Genomic DNA, 19,744 nt, shown 5'->3' with positions numbered 1-19,744 from the left:
TTACCCGTCCCAGCCCCAGAGCCACCTGCTGCAAATCTGCTGTGGGAGTCGAGGGCTTTTCTCCCCATCTCAGGCTCCTGCAGCCCACCCTGGGCCACCTTTCAAGAGGTTTTGTTGCCACTTTTTGGAGCTGTGCTGCCCTGGCACGATGTGGCCACAGGCTCCTCGTGGCTCCGTCCCCCCTCACTTCTCTTTTGCAACCCGAAAGGTGGAAGAAAAAAAAAAATTGGGCTCCCTCTTTCTAGGATGATGCCCAGGACTTTGCGAATGGGTGAGTTTTTATTTTTTATTTAATTTATTTTTTTTCTTTTTGTTTTTTTGTCTCTGCCTCCCTGCTGATGTCTGCATGTAACACAGATGAAGCCAGGTGTGTTTGAAGACATGCAGCTGCTGCTATAACCTCGCTGTAGTGAGCAGTAGGCCTTCCCTCCTTGGAGCTTTCCTTTGTAAATAGTTGGCTCACGATTTTGTTTTGTTTTACAAGGACGTTGTGTAGAGATGCAGAGCATTTCACTGTATGAGGGGGTGGGAGGAGCAGAGGAGTGATGCCTTGCTCCTCAACACAGCCTGCCTGCTCCTCTGGGGCAGGATCTGGCCCCAAGGACCGACCTTATTTTACCCTGTTTGGGTGCTCCCAGGTTGCTCCCCGCACAGGAGCCCTCCGACATGGAGCCCGCCAGCCTTTCCCCAAGGAAATCTGCCACAACAGCGCTCCCCCGAGCTAACAGTTTGGCGTAAAACCCCCCAAACAATTAGCTTTTGCTTATTGTATTACAAATTTAATTCTCTCGTTGCTGAAAAGTCATCACCAGCTCGGTTTTGGCTTCATTTTGTGTTCTTTTTGCCCCTCGGGGTGGATTTTGCCACCGGTTTGGGCGCCCGGTGCGTACCGGCCCCCTCGGGGTGCAGCAGGACGGGGAAGGGAGCCCCTCATGGCCCTGCTGCTTGGTTTTGGGGCAGGGTTTGGGAAAAAATCCTGTTCACAGGCTGTTTCATGCCTGTGGGGAGATAACATCTCTCCTGCTGGCGCGGGGAGCAGCAGGCGGTATCATGAGGGCATTCACTGCGTTGGTGTTCTGTACGATCAGCTGCTTGAGCGGTGGCGTTTTGGGTATTGCAGTGGGATTTCTCAAATTCCTGCTAGCACAAGCATTTCCACCCCCGGAAAACCGCTTACAAACGAGCTTTGTTATCAGCTGGCCCAGCGGGTAAGCGAGCACACGGGCAGCGGAGAGGGTTCGGAGGGGTGCAGGGCGCCCCGCAGCCCCCCTGCATCTCAGCACCATCCCCTTTTAAAGGCCGCCTATTCCCTCTTGCAGAAAAATCCTCTCTGCTTCTAAATCCTCGGATAACCTCCCAACGCCTGCTGGGCTTGAATTTTTGGGGAGGAAGAGGGCAGGTAACCAGCTGCGGGGCTGCGGGGCAGGCAGGAGGAGGGCACCTCCAAGGGCACGGTGCTGAGGGTGCCCAGCCGCTCGCACCGGCAGCCTCACGGGCTTTTCTCAGGGTATTTTCTGCGGGACACGGGGCCAACCTGCTCGGGGACACGCTTCGTGGCCCTGCCTTCGAGCCTCCCGTGCCAGGGGAAGGGTGAGGAGCACGGCGCTGCCCACCCCGGAGCCGGCGTGCTCCCACACGGGTGGTGAGCGAGGGCCCTTCCTTCAGCGAGGTGATTTTTACTGACTGAAGCCATGGAAGAGTCTGTATATTTTTTATTTTTTTGAATTATTCAGCAAAGTGTATATACCTTTCCGTTGTCCGATGGTCTATTTTCCTAATGATTTCCCCTAGAATATTTCTTACAGGCGTGGTAAATAGTTTTAATGCTTGTTCCGCAAACAAATCTAAGTTTTCAATCTTTTTGGGTTTTGGGGTTTTTATTCGGTTTCGTTTGGGTTTGGTTTTCGGCTGTGTTCACGTAGCGACTGAAGCCTTAAGTTCCCCGATGTGAAATTGCCCCCGGAGCACAGCGCGAGCCCGCAGCCTACTTTTGATCCTGCTGACACCCTGTAAATACTTCTCCCCCCAACGAAGCTCTCGGAATTTGGAAATTCACTTGTAATTATGTGGTACAGCATTAAAACATTTTTTTTTTCTCGGTAGCCAAATAAATTGTGCCTGTCGTTTATCCTGATTTTTAAATCTGCCTCGCAGCTTGTTCCAGCATCCGCGGGTGAGCTGATCCCCAAACCTCAGCAGGTCTCAAAGTCCCAAACTGTGCCGAAGGTGGGCAAACACCCTTCATCCACAAACACCAACCTCAGAGAGGTCTTTACCACGCTCCCATGGGATTTTGCTTTGCCATTTATTCACCCCAGCTTCTGTGCACACACAAACCACCGCAGGACACACCGGGTTTTCAGGCGCCTGCCCCTTCCGTGTGCGGGCGCTCGCGTTTATTATCAGGAATATATTACACTTATCTGTACAGCGCGACCCAAATAATACAAACTCTTCCTGTACTCGTTAGCCACAGAGTAAACCGGACCACAGGGCTCCTACCGCGTGGGAACTGTACAGAGGCTCCTCGGCGTGTCCATGGGACACAAACACGCTCAGTGCAGAGACGTAAAATACCTGATTTTGCACCCGTTAGCCTTCGCCTTCCTCCCCCAAACCCCGCCACCACCGCCAGCCTTTGCCCCCGTGCATTTTCCGAACCAACGCCAAGCACCCGCAGACCCTTCCAGGGGGAGATGCCAGGCCTGAACTCCCAGCTCCACCTCCCAAGAGGGAAAAAAGGAGGCTGGGGTCCTCGCTCTGCCTCCCCCCTGCTCGTATTGTGCGGGGATGTCCTCGCCAGGCACTTGGCAGGCGCCCTCTCCCCGAGGAAGACGAGGAAGATGTGTGTTAGGGAGGCTTAAGGAGGGCAGCGTTGGGGCCAGCCTTGCTCGTGGCACATTTTGCCTCCTCCTCCTGCCCTAAAACTCTCTCCTGCCTTCCCTCCCTCCTGCAAAACGGGGGAAGCAGCCGCGGTGGCTCCAATGCTTGGGAAGTTGCCAGACCCCAAAAGCAAAGGCTGGGAGCTGGGCTTGCACCCGCCTGGCACTAGCAGGGTTACTCGGTGTCCCCGTCCCCTGGGAATGCCCCTGGCCCCAGAGATAAGGAGAAGCAGGAAAGAGGAATAATTATTTTTTTGGGGGAAGTAACTCTGTTCCTGGGCTTGCAGCAGCAGGAGGCACCCGCTGTGTCCCCCCAAGGAAGGTTTTCTGGATCCCTCCCGGCCAGGCAGAGCTTCTCACAGCCTTGCTAGCGATCGGGCAGCCCCCAGGGGCCACACCAAGGAAGATCCCAGTGACAGGCAGGATTGGGAGGCAAAAAACCGATGGGAAAGGGGTTGGCAACGACAACAAACGATGGTGGAGCTGGGATCGGTCCCCCTTCCCCCACCGCTGAAGCCCCACTCCCAATTCGCTGCTGGAAGCATCTCTTGCGTATGAACTTAACCCAACAAAGAGAGAAGGAAAGCACCAGAAATAGAGGAAAACAACGAAGAAGTTTTAAAAAAAAAAAAAAAAAGGATGGGCTTGGCCAACCCATCTCAGGTGATAATACGCTCTGCCGTGTCCAGCTGGGAGAAGCTCAGCATCGTGGTCCCAGCTCTGGCTGTATCCTCTGATTGTGGCAGGAATACATCAGCAGAGCGAGGCACGGCGAGGCAGTCGGTGCTGCAGGTGCCCGTGCATTTAGCAAGGATGAGGGTGATGAACTCGGTGCCGGCCAGGAGGGGCTTTGTGGCTGTCGGGGTGTTACGGAGCTATTCGACTCGCAGGCCGCACTTGCAGGCCACGCTAAAAATCTAGTGCTGCATTTCAACAGCCAGCCGGTGTGGAGTGGGCTATCCTAACAAGATGCTCAACGTATCACAGTATCATGCAAAAGCCTCTACAAAAATAAATTTCTCTAAAAAAGGAGGAAAAAAAACACACAACAAAAGGATCACCGTTACTCGTTAGCGCCGCGGCGGTGGCCACGGGCCTGTTGGTGGTGATCGAAGCTGTGTCTAGAACATAAAACCATCCCACAGCTCTCCCTTTTGTTATTATTATTGTTATTATTTTGATTGATGCTATGGGAAATTCCCCCCCTGCTCGTTGTCAGAGCCCACAAGGGCCCCGCAGCCCTTCCTGCCCCCCCATGGGCAAGCAGGGGCGATGCTCAGCCAGGGAGAGCTTTTATTTTGTTGCTTCAAGGCAGAGAAGCTAAAGGTCATTCAGCCAGACTTTTCCATCAACCTCAGAAGTGCTCCGTAACTTTGGGTAAAATCTGGAGGTGCGAAATGATTGGGAGATACGGAAGGAAAAGGCTTTGACCCCATTTGTGCCCACGCAGTCCTATGTGCTTCAGGCCCAAGCAGGCCCCGACAGCTCATCCTAATGCTCTTGGCCAGCAAAGGTCAAGGACTGAAGGAGCAATTTTCTCCTTCTTGCTTACGGGACTCGAAATAAATCAAAAAGGACACTAACCTCCAAGCAGAGATTTCTGTTTCCTAAACAGGTCAAGATGAAAGCCACTGAGGGTTTTGAGACTCTAAAGCTGACTCACGTTAACCACTAACCTCTCCCAGATTGACTGAAAACCTCAGGTTTCTCATCTCTGGCCTATCTCCACCCACAATACTGACTCTGAGAGATAAAAAGCCGTGCATGGCATGCGTATCTCATCGGGTGCTCAACGCGAAGGTGACGGTGTTCAAGGCAGTACTGTCTGGGAACTGAAAAGTCGCTGGTGTTCACGTTACGTAGAGTACCACTTGGTGGTCGCTTGGAAGGCGCTTCTACTTCTGTGTAACTTCCTTCTAGTTCGGGTATAAATATTCCTGGGAGGCTAAACAGAAATGCGTTTCGTTTAGACACAAGTCTTAGGCACGAGTTAGAAAAACTGCTGACTGTAATGAAAATAGATCAGCACTTCGTAGTATCCAAGAATATAAAAAAATGCAATTGGGAACATCTTCGACTACATATATATGTGTGTGCGTCTATGCGTAAGTATAAAGGTACAGTACATACAGGTTTATAAACACAGACACACATACGGAGATATTCACAGCCGGAACCCTATTTGTGACTACCCTGAAATACTGCAGCAGCAGCTCAGTCCGACGAACCCTTCATTCAGTATTTTCCAACTTCTGGCTCTAACCACAGTTAAAATGTGAACACATCGAGCTAAACGTTCGCTACCCTAACTCGCCGCTACCCTAACTTTTTGCTATCTTTTTTTTTTTTTTAGTAATTATTATTATTTTCTGCTGTCCTCTTTGCTATCCTAATCAACGTGCCAGAACCAGGAGCTCCTACGTGGGGACCCTACGGGTGCCCTGCCTGGTGTGAAGCTATGCAGCTACGGAGCATGCTTGCTAGCCACGAACCCTGGGCGCCCACGGATGGCGATGCTTCCTCGCAGGGTGAAATTCAGCAGGGTGGAAACGCGTACGAGGCAGGGGGGGGAGTCATCAGCACGACCGCTGCCGGATCATCGCCGCACGGTTTTGGCTTTGGCTGGGGAGGAGTTCCCCGACGAGCAGCGGTAGAAAGCCGTGGAGGATGCGGGCGGGGATTTGACGGGGCTCACGGCTTCTCCCCCCTGCAGCTTCCAGAGGAGCTCCTCGTTCGTCCTGCTCAGCCTCTTCTTCTCCTCCACTTCTTTCTCGACATATTCCTGGAGGTTCGCATTCTCCTCCGATAATTGCCTGGGGAGGGGAGCGAGACCACGCGTGAGGCTCGGCAGAGGGAAGATGGGGGTGGTAAAGGATGCTGCCCATCTCCCCCCGTGCCATCCCACCTTGCCCCCAGGGCTGCAGCTGAGCTGCCTCAGCTGGGCACAGCTTTCTCAGGACCCCTTCACTGCCACTGACCACGTTCTCCTGGCTCTTAAGATTTGGCCGGTTTTCCCATACAGACAGCAGAGCAAAAATTGCTTTAAAAAAAAGTCTCTGCTCACTGGCACAAGAGTTTCTACCTGGGAAGGTGCCCACAAGCCTTGGTGGAGGCAGCCCACTGCTGGGATGGAGCCCAGCGCCCTGGGGCAGCAGGCACTTGTGCTCCCTGACCGTGCTGCCCCTTGGCCAGAGCTCCTCTTCCAGGACCAGGAGGACAAGGGGCTTGAGGGACAACCCTGACACTAAATTCTGCCCAGCTCCTTTCCTGGGTATAGCCTGAAGCCTGCAGCAGCTGCCACAGACTGCTGACTCCCTGTTCTTGTGTCATCAGACATCTCTAGGGAGTTGGGGTGGTATTTCTGATCTTGTTAAAAACATTTTTAAAGGTTTTCTGCTTGTTTAGCCTAGTTTCCTACAGAAAGGGAGCTAAGGTGACCATGCATGTGTTTGTTCCTCTCCCACTCCCCTGGAAATCTGGAACCACAAAGCAGCAGCTCACAGAGTCAGAGGACTGTAAGATATGAGTTGCTGGAATATTTTGGGAAGTTATTTGCCCAGCAGAGGAGAAAGATCCTATTCATGACCCCGTTAGGGAAGCAGCTGTGGCGTGAGCTCACAGTCTAAACGGCGCGAGGAAGCCCACAGGGGAGCTCCCGCTGTAGAAATAACTCTTTTTAATTTTAAGCCTCGTGTGCTGGGAATTTGTGCTGTGTCATCTGAGGTGAGGTGTCTTGGACACTGACAAAGGCAGCTGGCACAGCCAGCACTGCCGGTATCCTACAGCACAGCATCCTCCAGTGTCTGCACCATGGCGGGGGGAGTCCAAAGAACCATTAAAAAATAAAAATAAAAAAAAGGACTTTGCATGCTGACCTCAAATTTCAGGGAAGGGAGGGCGTCCTTCACCCAGCCAGAGGCAGGTATCAGCAACCGGAGGCCAAGCATCAAACCAAGAGGCACCTGAGCCACTGTCATAGGCACGGAGAGAGTCCAGCCCTTGCAGAGCACAGCTCACCCAGCCCCATATAGATGTCTCTAGCTGGTCTGGTGCACCAGAGCTTAAAAATTTACTTTCCCCAGTCATGGAAAGGTGACCACTTCAGTGACGTGCGTTATAGATACAGGCTCGGGTTGGAGGGACCTCAAAGGTCATCTCATTCCATCCTCGCTGCCTCCTGACCAAAGAGGTTCGTGACAACTGGCAGCTGTGATCTCAGCACCATGCCAGAACCATGAGAATGACTTTGTATAGATACGTGGCCTTACGTTAAATAAGCAAACCCCGATATAAAAAGGATCTGTTAATAAAACAGGCAAATCAGGAGAAAGAAACCCTTTCAGGAGAAATACACTGAGTTTTTCTCCTTCTGAAGTAAGTGCCAGCCTAGGGCAGTTAAATCTGCAGTCTCCTTCCAAGCTGACACGGACAGCAAGTATCTCACAAACCTTGTTATGACAGTATTTTGCTCAATCCTGGCTCTGAGTTCTTCATTCTGCTGTTGCAGCACAGTGATTTTTTCTTCCAGGATTAAATTTTTTTCAGCCTGCAACAAAAGAAGTTTTCTTTTTTTTTTTTCTTTTTTTTAGAAATCCCAAAGCCTACTGCAGGAAGATTTGTCCTTTATCTTTATTTGTCCCCAGAGCAACTTCTAACATCTGTGGATGGATGGAGGTGGTCATCTTGACCGCAAATTTGACTTGGAGGTCTGACTTTATCATCCTGGTGAAGCAGGCAGGGCAGCAGCAGAGCTCTGAGGGGAGGCAGAGCTGAATGAGCCCTTATTTCTAACTCAGGAGGAGGGTCCTAGCCTTGGCCAGCCCAAATAAAACATCTCCCCTTGTGATGCCCCCATAGCTTCCATCCCCTGGGAGCCAGCACTGCCAGAATTACAGCTCCCTGGGTCTGGGGAGGAAGGAGTTACCCACCAGGGCTGCCTTGGACTGCTGCTGCCTTTGCATGAGCGGGCTGCCCTTTGGAGACACTTCTTTCCACTGCTGACAGCATCAGCTTAAATGATTGCCTTACACAAGACATTCACCTTACAGCTGCAATTAGGTGAAATGAATCCTCTCCCAGGAGTAGGTAGCTTGCACCTGGGACAGCCCAAGGACAGAGTTTGAGGATGTCACCAGCAGTGTATGAAAACATCACAAAGATGTTCCTAAGCATGCACCATGGCCTCAGACGCCCTGTCTTTCTCAAGTTTTGAATTTGGCATACTTCACTTTATCACCGTAGTTCTCTCTCTCTCTTTTTTATTATTATTTATTTTTTTTATCTTTTTCCCCCTGCAGTTTGAATGTTGCTGAGTCCAACACTTTTGGGAGAAAACAAGATATCGCAGGGCGACCTTATCTCTGTGTGAGCTCGGTTATTGAATTTCCCTACCTTTTAGAAAGAATCAAAATGCTGTGTGCTGGGGTTAGCAATAACTCACACTTTGAGGTGGAGGCATCAGTTTTAGGCAGTGATTTCCAGCCTGTGCAGGTAACAGTAAAGGATGATGCTGATTCTCTGGCCCATCCATCCTGCCCTGAACACCTCCAGGGATGGGGCATCCACAGCTTCTCTGGGTGCCAGGGCCTCACCACCCTCTGAGGAAGGAATTTCTTCCTAATCTCTAATCTAAACCTACCCTCTTTTAGTTTAAAACTATTCCTGCTCCCTCATGAGGCTCCTCATCTTCCAGAGCCTTTGGAGAAGCCCTGTAGGTGGCTGACACTTATAAAGGTAAACCTTCAAACGGAAAGCAGCCGTACCCTTGGTCCACCGTAACCCAAGTGTTTCACTGTGATAAAGGGCAGGAGCAGGGCTGTGAGCTTGTATGTGGTTAATTAGCAAAAGCAACTAAATGACCAGAAACTATGTAGGCCATTAATTATATATATATTTATATATATATATGTATTAATATATTTTTTTTTCTTCAGTATAACTCTACTGTGTGTGTTTTCGGATGCTGGCTTGGCACAGTTAACAAATCTCAGCTGTAAGGAGACCTTTTTCTCCACATCCACTTACTCAAGCATCTGTTCAGCAAAATAATCATCTGACTTCTCCGATTTCCCCGTAAATGGAAAGAAATCCTGCCGAATGCTGTGCTGAACCAGCTGTCCTGGCTCCCCAGCTGAGGTAATGCCTCATCCTGTCACCATGCTCTGCACTCACTGTCACTGCAGGTTATCCTGCACAAAATGAATCCCCTTTCCAATAAAAAGTGCAATTTATGGCAAATTGGGGAGTTCTTCCTCGGGGACCCATACAAGCACAGGATAAGAAAACAGTGCAGTCTGCAGGACAACGTTACCTCAGGGTTGGAGAGAGCAAGAGCATTCCTAGTGTATCGTGGGTGGGTAAAGGGATGGGAAAAGATCCCAATTTCTGAGTGAAAACCTGAGATGTTATAGTAGAAGAAGCTGTGTTTGGCAGAGTAAAAACATAACAGACATTTACGGACCCCTCTGCCTGTATCTTCCCCAACCCCAAGTGTTTTTCTCACCCCTTCTGAATTCATCTGCTCTAACCAAACTTTTACTTTTCTACTTCTGGGATGCCTCCTCTGGAGGAAAAATGACAACTCACTTGTTTTTCTAGCTCCATTATCTTCTTCTCCTGTTCGTGAATCTGATGGTTCTTCATTTCCAGAACATGCTTTAAGCTCTTCAGATCTTTTTCTAAGTGCAGATATGGAGCTCGTGCAATCTAGGAAATAACCAGTAAGTTATATATGTTATATACAGTCATAAGGTAAAGTTTTCCTAGTCTACCCAATGGTTTAGGAGGCTCAGTGCTGTGAAAAGCAGATGCACTTGGGTCTCCCCAGCCCATCTGAACCCTCACCCTGTCTCCTACCACATCCTTTTATCCCAGACAGCCAGTGGTACCTTCCTTTTGACCAGCCTCATGGCTAGAAAGATAGGATGCCACGTTATTTGGCAACTTCATTCCTGCTCACAGCCTGGGAACTGATGAGGTGTTTTATGACTGGGCAGAGATGTTTCCTTGCAAAAAGTGCAACCATGAAATTGCAGAAAGAGCTAGATATTGGGCAAGGGGGCCGGAGGTAAAAATTTTGGTGTTCTGCCTTGCCTGCACTGCTTCATGGTGCTTGTTAGCAAGGATCAAGCCTGTGGTGGAAGAAAGAACAGTGATTCCTGTTAATATTTCTCTTCTCTGCTCAGGAACCTTGGATGTAGGGAACACTGGGATTCAGCTCACGGGCAGACGATGTGCTCTGAATGATACTGATGCATTACTGCTGCTGACTTAAGCTTTTCTGTATTTTTTCTGACTGTAACTCACTCCAGTGAACTGTCTGGGAGTTACAGTCACTGTGACACAGCAAAATTTGTCCTTTCATGTATATTAAATACTGCAGCAGGGATGGAGGGGACTGATGCTGCCTGTTTCTCTTGGCCAAGCTGACTTCAGACAGACACCTGCACTCCTTTCCTTAGGAGTTGTCCCCTCCTGGGCTACATCTTTTGGGTGAAAGGATGGAGGGTAGAAATAAACTCAAAAGATGATTGAAAATGGCCCAAAATTGAGGTAGAGTTCTGCGTATTCAGACCTCGGCTAAGACTGTTGACTGTTCCCCAGAGCTCAAGATTTGGGGTCCTGGCTGGGGCCTGTGCCCCAGTCCCTGGTGCTGGGATCCCATTGCTAACTGTGTGATGTGTGCCACACGTAGGAGCATGTATGTTGATGACTATAATTATAGTGGCCATCTACCTTCAGCTGTTCCTCAGTGCTTTTCTTCAAAGCCTCTTCAAACCGATCTGCTTTGGCCTTCAGAGACTGGTTCTGGAAGGTGAGGGTGTCGATCTGGTCCTGCAGGGGAGGAGAAACGGCCACACCACCAGGTTATCACCCCTCAAACACTCATACAAATCAATCTGCACTGTGAAACCACCAGGGGACCTGAACTAGGCTCAGAAACCAGTTCTAGGTGGGATTTTTTTACATAAGGCCACTTGAACATGCAGCGGGGTTTTCCACAACCCAGTGCCTCAGGGAATCCCGAAATCCTTGCAGTGCCTGCAGCTAGCTGGCTTCATGAAACATCTCTGATGCTAAATCACCCCATCACCTCGGGATAGATAAGAACAACCGTGCCCTTTCTTAAGGCAGCTGGCATTTATGCTGCAGGCATGGAAGAGCTCTTTTGTGCAGCCCCTAGAGTCCGAACCAGGCAGTAGAGATACCCTCTCCTGCTTCCTTCACCTTCAAAGGCAAAACTCCAGCCTACTCGAGGGCTTTTAGCACGATAATAAGCGATGAGGAGTTAGTGGTGTGGGCTTTGAGTGACAGCCATTTCGTCCCTAAGCTCTCCACAGGAACAATGTGCTATTTTAAGCAACCATATTTCTGTTATCACGGAAGGCATTCCTGCTACTTTTTAACAGACCACACCTGTAAATGTCACCGTTGCTGTGAGGCCAGCACTCCTATATATTTTATGTCTGTAATTTCTAAGCCGTAGCATTACATCAGGGCTTATCAGAACTGCTGACATGCCTCAAACTGTGGAAGCTGCATGGAGGCAGTGACAATTGCTGCATGCAATGCTATACACTGGTTGGGGTTAAAAAAAAAATAATTAAATTAATCTCTCTTTACAAAATCAAACAGAGCTCACATTATTTGCTCTGGCATCTTTACTTGTTCACACAAAATCTCCAAACTTAGCATGAGTGATGGGGACATGCTTCTGCCCTCCTCTCCCCAGGGCTGCTTCATCCAGGGAGCGAGAGCAGCAGGGAGTTATCAGAGGGGCTGGAAAAGCTGCGGTGATCTTAAGCTTGCTGTTAGTGGGGTGTGAGAGATGTGATGTGCGGGGTGCACCCTGACCACAGCCAGCTTTTCCCTGTCATAAAGGGGAAAATTGTGAAAAAAACTCCTGGCTTCAGTGCTGCAAGAGTCAGCAAGGTGCAAAGGACGTTTCTTAGCTTTATCCAGCTGTGTTTCCCTCCCTTTAGGTTTGCCTAGCTCTGCACCATCGGTTTGGGGTGGGAAATAAGGAAACTGCTAACCTGGAGTGACAGCCGCAGCTTTTCAAAATTCTCTTTTAATTGTGTTTTTTCCAGTTCGTGGGCAGCAACCAGTTCTGCGGAAGACACACAGACATGACATTGCTTAGTGAAGTCCAGCACACCAGGATCTGAGAGCACAGAGTTGGTGAGACAAGAACAATTTAGGAAGCAATTTTAGGGCACGGAGGTTAAGGAGGAAACCAGCAGCAATATAGTACATGGTCTTGGGCAAATTGTTCTGAGGACCAAAATTTCCAGGTCTTTCAGTGATGGCAGGCACCTCTGTTTCTAGGTGGCCAAATTCCGATTTTTCAGGACCACTGAGAAGTGCCAGCTCCCAGGAGCTCTGATCTGAAAAGGCTCGGTCTGAAAACGGGCAATTTACCACTTCAGAGTGAGTGTCCCCAAGTCAAGGGATTTGATATTGGATATATTTACAGGTTTGGGATTTTTTGGGGGGGCGATAGAGAGGGGAGCCAGCAACTCAGGTGCAAAAATACGAATGATGGAGCTGTGACAGAGAACCTGTGAGATTTACTCCATTACTGAGCAAACTGCCAGACCATGGAGACAAAAAAATCCTCTATTTATACTACATGATTAAAGGCTTCACAGCTAGAATAAGTCACCCTGGACTTATTTATAACCAGAAGTTTGGAATTCTGAAATTCAGAATTTGGAATTTGGAATTCGGAACCAAAGTGGAATAAAGTTTAATGTCTAACACAACGGCATGAAACTGGCATTCAGTCCAGTAGCAGCACCTTCCTTTTAGTATACGGACACCCTATTTTGTGCCTTTTCCCCCAACCACCGTGGGGATCTGCATTGATGATGCTGAGCCCGCAGCGTTTGCAGTGCCCCTTCCAGGCACAGGAGGGCACTCGGCACCCACAGCAGCAGCACAGGGCAGGCTTTGGACCCTAACACCTTCATAACCAGGTTTTATCATCAGAAAATACCGACAAAAACAGATAGATAAGAATACCTGAATATCCTCAAGCAAGGACTTTTTTTTTTTTTAATTTTCGAAATGGTATATTTTAATTTTATATTTGGTATTACCGACACCATCTCTGCCTGCAGGAGAGGGGAACAGGCTCTTCTCAGCTACTATTGCAATATTGCTCTCTGGATTGTGTATCTAAATGATACAGTGCACAGCTAAGCAATACTGCTCTATCTGGGGAATGTGGTGGTAAAACCTGCTAGAACTATTCAAAATGAGGTGCTTGTGATTCTTTGGAAAAAAAAAAAAAAGAAGAAGAAGAATAAAAAAAATGAAGGCAGATTGTACAGATGAGTGATAAATGTCAAGGTAAGATGTTCAAAGATGTGTTTAGATACTGAAATTTGGTGCAGCATCAAAACTCACAGAAAAACCACAGGACAAAATAAGGACAGCAGTACTGATGTGCAGACTTGCAGCAGCGTGGCTCTGTTCTGCTCAGCACGGCCGGGCTTTCGTTGGTGAAAACAATGATTCCTGTTTTCAGAAGCAGTGTAGGCATCTAAGCACTGATATTGAGGGGTGTTAAATGAGCTCCAGCCTCCTGATTAGGCACGCTGGCTCTTGAGAAAAGCCTGTTGGTGAAGTGAGGTGGAATCTGGACTCCGTGCTCAGCAACCCATGCAGGTCTTTGTCCCAGAGACCCCTCAGACACTCTCAGCTGCGAGTCAGATGCTGTATGCACTGCTTAAACCCTGTGGGCCACCCAGCATGAAAGCACCATGCAAGACAAATTGTTTACCTCGAATCTCGCAGTCGTGCTCGTCCTGCAGCACCGCGATGGCCAAGGTGTGGTTGTTTTCCAGCTGCAACACCGCAGCGTCGTGGGCAGCTGTGATATCGGCCACCTGTTGCAACGACAGCGAGCAGAAACATGGGCACACAGTTAGACATGCTCTGGCACACTGACAAGCCACTGCTGGGCAGCTACAGTGAGCTGGCAACATAAAAAGGATCCCAGCACACAAACCAGTCTTATTCATTGCAAAAGCATCATGTTGACCCCTTGAGTGGTAGCGTGTAGTCACAGCTACTTGTGTTATCGCTCTTTCAACTTAACAGTAGTGGATGAGGTGCATAAGAAGGCACAAGGTATAAAACGCCCTTAAGTGAAAAAAGGAAATGTTGAAAAAACTGATCAATCTATTAACCTAAATGATATTCATAACCTGACTCCCTCTGATGGTCAGAGAAACTTGCTTGGTTCTGAGGAATCCTGGTTTTGTCTTTGCGGCTCTCTGCTGCGGTGAATTTTATGGCAAGGTTGTGAATTAACTCCCATGGAAAGTGCCTATGAATTATTTATAGTTGTAAAATATTTATGTCTGGAGAAACATTGAAATTATCGTCAGTGAGTGTATAAAATGAATCGCAATCTATCATCCTTTTACTGCAAAACGAGCATCCCACTAAGCCATCAGGACCTAAATTACAACATCCTCCCGAAGCACAGATTTTGAGTCCATGTCCAATAAACAGATGAAAGATGTGACAGCACCTTTTTCAATCCAGGCACAAGAGTTTTCAGGTTGGTGTGGAAGTAACCTGGATGCCAGTGAAGACAGAAAGCTTTTTTCTGATCTCTACTGAGGCCAGAAAGTGGTCCTGCTGCCACAGACTGCCGCACACCATACCTCAAGCATCACAGGAGCAGGGGATGCGGTTGCCAGAGGGCTGTGGGCAGCCTGTGCTCCTGTGTCCCGATGGGTTTGGGACTTCTCCGTGATGCTGTTTGTTACAGGACTTGGCTAAAGGCAGAGCGAGATCCCTAGTTATGGTGTTATGATTTGTCTCACTAAAGAAAATGCAGTCAGAGGCTGCGATCTAGGTTAAGCCAATGGTTCAACACCCACAAAGGCAAATGAAGTGGCTCATGAAAGTGTGCTTTTATTTTTTCAAGCCCTCTTGTTAAATTGTACATGCTCAAATTTTTGATAGACTAGAGGTGATAACAGACAAATACACATACAAGACCAAGGACTTTAAATTCTGAGTGTGTGAGAAAGACCCCACACTCACAGGGGGTCAGCAGCTGTCCAAGAGGAAACAAAATGGGACTGCCAGCTCTGAAAAGAGGGGAATGACTTTAGAAAAGCCTTGAAGTTCACCTCCAGTTCCTTGGGGTTTCAGGTAACCTCCAGAGCCATTTCTGAGAGCTACCCATTGATGGCCGGATTTGTTTTTCCAGGTTTTGTAATCGCAGTGGTCTTATTCCTGATGCTGAAGGCATTATCTGTGATATCTGGCAATGCAGAGAGTCAAGCTGTTCTACTTTTACAAAGAAACAGCTGTTCATTGCAAAGCCACTTCACTTTAGACAGCTCTTTTTTTTTTTTTTTTTGGGTCCACTGTTATGTTAAATAATGGTAGACACTCAGCCAAGCGCATCTTGACTGGAATAAATTATTTGCCTGCATTTAACCATCAAACACATGTGTTAGAATACCCGACAGAAGCACCATTTCCAATCAGATTGGAGAAGGCATTCTCTTAGAACGAAAAACAGGCATGAAACATGAGATTTAAAACGATACAAACTCATTTTCATAATACTATGGGAGACAACTCGGTGGTGGAGTTCACAAAACAAGGTGGGGCTCATCTTGCTGAGCTGTTGCATGGAAGAGCAGGGCAAGGGGTGGTTAGATCACTCAGCGGGATGCTGACGGGATATGAACTCTCACTTGACTTCTCCCCAAGCACAACATCCTCATTTAGGATGTCTGCATGCCTCATGAGCCTTGCCACGCTCTTCACCTTGCCCTTGCTTAAGTCTTTTTTCGTGCACTAATTGCTCCTCGGCTCAGCAGCACCCCATAGGAACGATTATGCTCAGCTCCAATGCCCTCGGAAGGTGAAGGGGTCTCCTTTCTCTGCCACCATCCTTGGCAGGTTATTTATCTCTAAGGCCAATTAAATAGGTTCCAGTTTTCAAATGGACTCCAGGGATTTTTCTGTCTTCTGTGTGTTTTATACTCCCATACCAAATGACTCATTTAATCTTCCCGCGTGACCCCCCGCCTGCAGTTTTTCATAGCAAACAGTCTGCTTGGCACCTGGAAGCAGATCCCTTGCATCTCACTCCAGCTCTGCCACTAACTCACTCTGTAGGCTTGATCAACTCAACGAAACACTGTGTCACAGCGTCTCCTGGCTATAGAAAGAAGTTTAGCTAGGATTTTTAAGGATTAAACCAAGAGGTGGCTTTGGTGGGAGAAGTTCAATAGTGAGGACAACAAGACAGTTTGAGCTGAGCAGCTCAAGTGAGAAACATTGGCCAGCCAGGAGCACAGATTTATGTTTCCAATTTTGCCCTCAGTTGCAAGGACAGAGAAGTATCAGGATGCATTGGCACACCTGGTCAGTGATCAGTACGGAAGCACTCTTGTCCCTAGAGCAGTCTTGTGTGTTTTTTGCTATGCCCAGAGCCAGGGGCTTCTCCTCTCCAGAGGGTCAGCTCTGTGAGTGGAGCAGGGGATGAAGAACCACGGATTACAAAACCCCTGGGTCTGCAGCTGTTAAGGATCCTTATTTCTCAGGCAATGTGGTTCCTAGGCTAGCAGAATTCTTCTTAACCTCTTCAAGGGCAGCAAGGCCAAGAAGTGCTGCAGGTGAGCAGCTTTCCAACCAGCCCTGTCAACCTTTCCAACCAGACAGAGGTGTACAGCTGAGTATGAATTAGGAGGAAAAAACTATTAAAACTCATCATGAGATGCTGGAGGAACCACGGGTTGAAAAGACAGAGATACCAGGGTATCCACAACAGTGGTTTCAAAGCAGTGGAGAGAAATGTTTGCAATATCTCCTGTAATTCTGGGAACAAACAGTTGTGGAGCTAACCAAAGGACTGGAGGAGGGACAACATTTACCCCTCAGAGGGAAAAATGTGATTCCATTGCTTCAGTGTGGTGATTAATAGGACCACAATAGATGGGAAGATTAGAAAAATGAGCATACTGATAGACAGGTCCTGCTGTGACTCATGTAACCCACACGTACAGTGATCAGCCTGAGGGGAAAAAAAATAAATCACCATGCATCCTTGTGGTTCTGGAGCTTGACGGAGCACTTCAAAGAGAAGCAAAGGCAAAAAATCAGCTAGCAGAACAATTTCATTCATAAATGCTAATGCCTCATGAGCCAGGAGGGGCAAGGCTTGCAGCTAGAGCTAGTATCTCTGTAAAGACCAACAGGCACACTGACACAGTGAAGGGACAAAAAAAAAATGAATCTTATGGGAACACCACTCCTCCTTCATACCAGAAACTAAAGCAGAAAATTTGAGGGGTTTGCAAGAAAACCATCCTTCATAAACTGAAACGAGAACCAAGAGACATGGCTCAGCACAGATGCTACACACTTATAAAGAAAGATTTTGAAAACTCTCGTTTAGGGCACAAGGAACTATTTTAAAGCATCTTCTTACACATCTTTAAAAATCAATGCACTAACAGAAAAAGGCAGTTCGTCCAGGACAGAAGAGCCCAGTTACACAAAGCCTTTGTGTTGCACTCTACAAGCTCTGCAAATCAATAGCAACTAACAGGCACAGCAATTAAAATGGATAAAACCCAGAGAGAGTGCTTCAGTCTCCCCCACAGAGGAACCAACCCAAATCCTTACACAGGAGAAAGAAGAAACACCCTCAAAAAAAGACATTTGCTGGAATCAGCTGTCAAAGATTATGAGTCCATTGATGGCAGAGCAAACAAAGAAGAACCCAGCCAGCATCTTGGGGTGGGAGCTCTGAGGAGAGGAGGTTTTGCTGACAGCTCCTTTGTGAGGGAAAGCTACAAAGGAGGCTGTAACACAGCTCTGCTGCACAGAGCCCAGCTGTACGCAGCGCTCCTGTCCCCTCTGCCTTCGTGGTGGCACCTGGGGCAGCAGGGACACGGGCTGGGATGCTGTGTGTCTGTCTGTGTGTCTGTCTGTGTGTCTGTGTGACCGTGCTGTGCCCAGCCCTGCTGTACCATTGGCATTAGGCAGTAAATCTAGCACCAGGCAGCCACGGCACCAGTGACATAAAACTGTCATCATCTCAGTTTCTATTTGTGCTCCCATCCCAGGAGTTTTACAGTACATCAAGTACAGGGAGTAAATGGTGTCATCTCCCTTTTTAACAAATGCTTGAGCTTAAAGGCCCTGGGCTGCAGTCTCTGCAGTGCTCCAGATTGATGCTTTCCCCTCCACTGAGCTCAGTGCAGGGTAGCCCCTTCTTCTGGTTCTTGGAGGAGCTTCAGCTACAGCAGCACAGTGGTGCACCAGCCTCTACCTCTTAAACCCACTAAATTAGCTTGGGCACATGCTCATCTGATGCAGATGGTTTGCTTCCAAGCCCAGAGCAAGGTCTGTCACCATCCTTGGTGGGGGGAACAGCATGGAGCATGCCTGTGCTCTGCGCCTGCTGTCTGCGCTCCTTGGCCATGGACAGGGTGAGAGCTGCAACCATGGAGCCTTGGCCCCAAAATGCACACTGGAGCCACCCTGTGCCCACAGAACGTGTGGACATAAAGCCTTCTCCTAGTAAAAATACAATTACAGTAGCTGTACGTGGGAGCTTCCTACATATAGGAAGCAAAGCAGGAAGAAAAGCTGGAATGCCTCACCTGCTTGATATTTAGGCTATGTGTTACATGGGTCCCACCACTTCACTATACCACTACCTGTATTTGAAATAACAAGGGGCAGGGCTCTGCTGGCCTTACCTTTGCGTATAGCAGACTCTTCAACCATTGGTTTCATATGAATTGGCTAAAATAAGTGGAATGGGGAGCAAGTATGTGTGGGGAACAGGTTGGCACTGACCTGGTGCTGATGCTGGGACTTGACCCGCTCCAGCTGCAGCCTGTGCTGCTCCTGCAGGCTCTCCATCGTGGCGCTGTACTCCTCCCGCAGCCGCTGCTCCAGCACCTGCAGCTCCTCCCGCTGCTGCCAGAGAAGCTTCCTCGCCTCCTCCTCGAAGCGCCTCTCCAGCTCCTCCTTCTCGCTCTGTAGTTTCTTCCATCTCGCCGTGTTGAGGGCTGAGGACACCAGATCATGCAGTCAGCGAGTGGTGGCACCGGCTCTGTGCAGCGCTGAGCACAGTGGTTCACCAGCCATAAACAGGCTCTCACAGATCCGTCTCTGCCTCCCACAGACCCTTCTCTGCCTCCCTCCCTCCAACACACATACACACAAGCATTTATTTAAACAGAGGCACTGGCAGAGTCCTTCAAAATCCCTTGTAAAGCTGGGATCTGGTTACAAATAATAATGATAATCATAAAAAGCAGGGAACTCCATGGACTTCCATCCCTCTGCAGGGATGTGATCTCCTGGCCAGCACAGTCTTGGGTTTGTAAATCAAGTCTCTTGGGCTTCTACTTTGTCTTGGATGCCAGAAATGTCATGTGAGACAATCACTTGACACAAAGCCTTTCATCTGTGGTACAAGATTTTCCTTATCTCATCCTCTCAAGACATGGCCTTGGCCAAGGGATTGGCCAAGCAGAAAATCCCTGGGTTCTTGGAGCATTTTGTGCACATTATCTGGGGAATATCATTGGTCACTTGACTGAAAGATGTATCTCATGCGTCCCATTTTCCATGTGTTAGAAGTTTCTCACTCCATAGGCCTGTCTCTTACACCAGCTCCATCAAGAACCTCTTAAAACCATTAATGCACACTTGTAAACATTTTTATATTCAAACCGCTATCTTGTGTGCTCCATGGAATCAGAGAGCACCCAGGAAAGGCAATTAGGAAGTGTGAATTTTTTACTCTTAAGCTAACCCAGTGACCATGTCTCTAAACTCACAAGAGCATCTATAACTTGTTT

General features: G+C 48.5%; 1 protein-coding gene across 4 annotated transcripts in view; it reads right to left on the bottom strand.

Annotated features, from left to right (window-relative positions):
- Positions 1 to 2,351: 2,351 nt before the first annotated feature.
- Positions 2,352 to 19,744, bottom strand: part of MTUS2 (microtubule associated scaffold protein 2) — a 274,429-nt gene continuing 257,036 nt past the window's right edge. For 3 of the 4 annotated variants that reach the window (XM_068672307.1, XM_068672313.1, XM_068672328.1), the window contains 7 exons: positions 18,732 to 18,946; positions 13,669 to 13,774; positions 11,918 to 11,991; positions 10,617 to 10,715; positions 9,468 to 9,587; positions 7,331 to 7,428; positions 2,352 to 5,695 (listed from right to left, as the gene is read on the bottom strand). In XM_068672307.1, the coding sequence (XP_068528408.1) occupies positions 5,479 to 5,695; positions 7,331 to 7,428; positions 9,468 to 9,587; positions 10,617 to 10,715; positions 11,918 to 11,991; positions 13,669 to 13,774; positions 18,732 to 18,946 (929 nt within the window). In that variant the 3' untranslated portion in view covers positions 2,352 to 5,478. The remainder of the gene's footprint in view (positions 5,696 to 7,330; positions 7,429 to 9,467; positions 9,588 to 10,616; positions 10,716 to 11,917; positions 11,992 to 13,668; positions 13,775 to 18,731; positions 18,947 to 19,744) is intronic. The other variant, XR_011093125.1, reaches the window with a different exon arrangement.

Source organism: Anas acuta, chromosome 1 (assembly GCF_963932015.1).
Source record: "Anas acuta chromosome 1, bAnaAcu1.1, whole genome shotgun sequence".
NCBI lineage: Eukaryota > Metazoa > Chordata > Aves > Anseriformes > Anatidae > Anas > Anas acuta.
The sequence above is the reverse complement of the archived record's forward strand: the minus strand, read 5'-3'. Positions and strand labels throughout refer to the sequence as shown.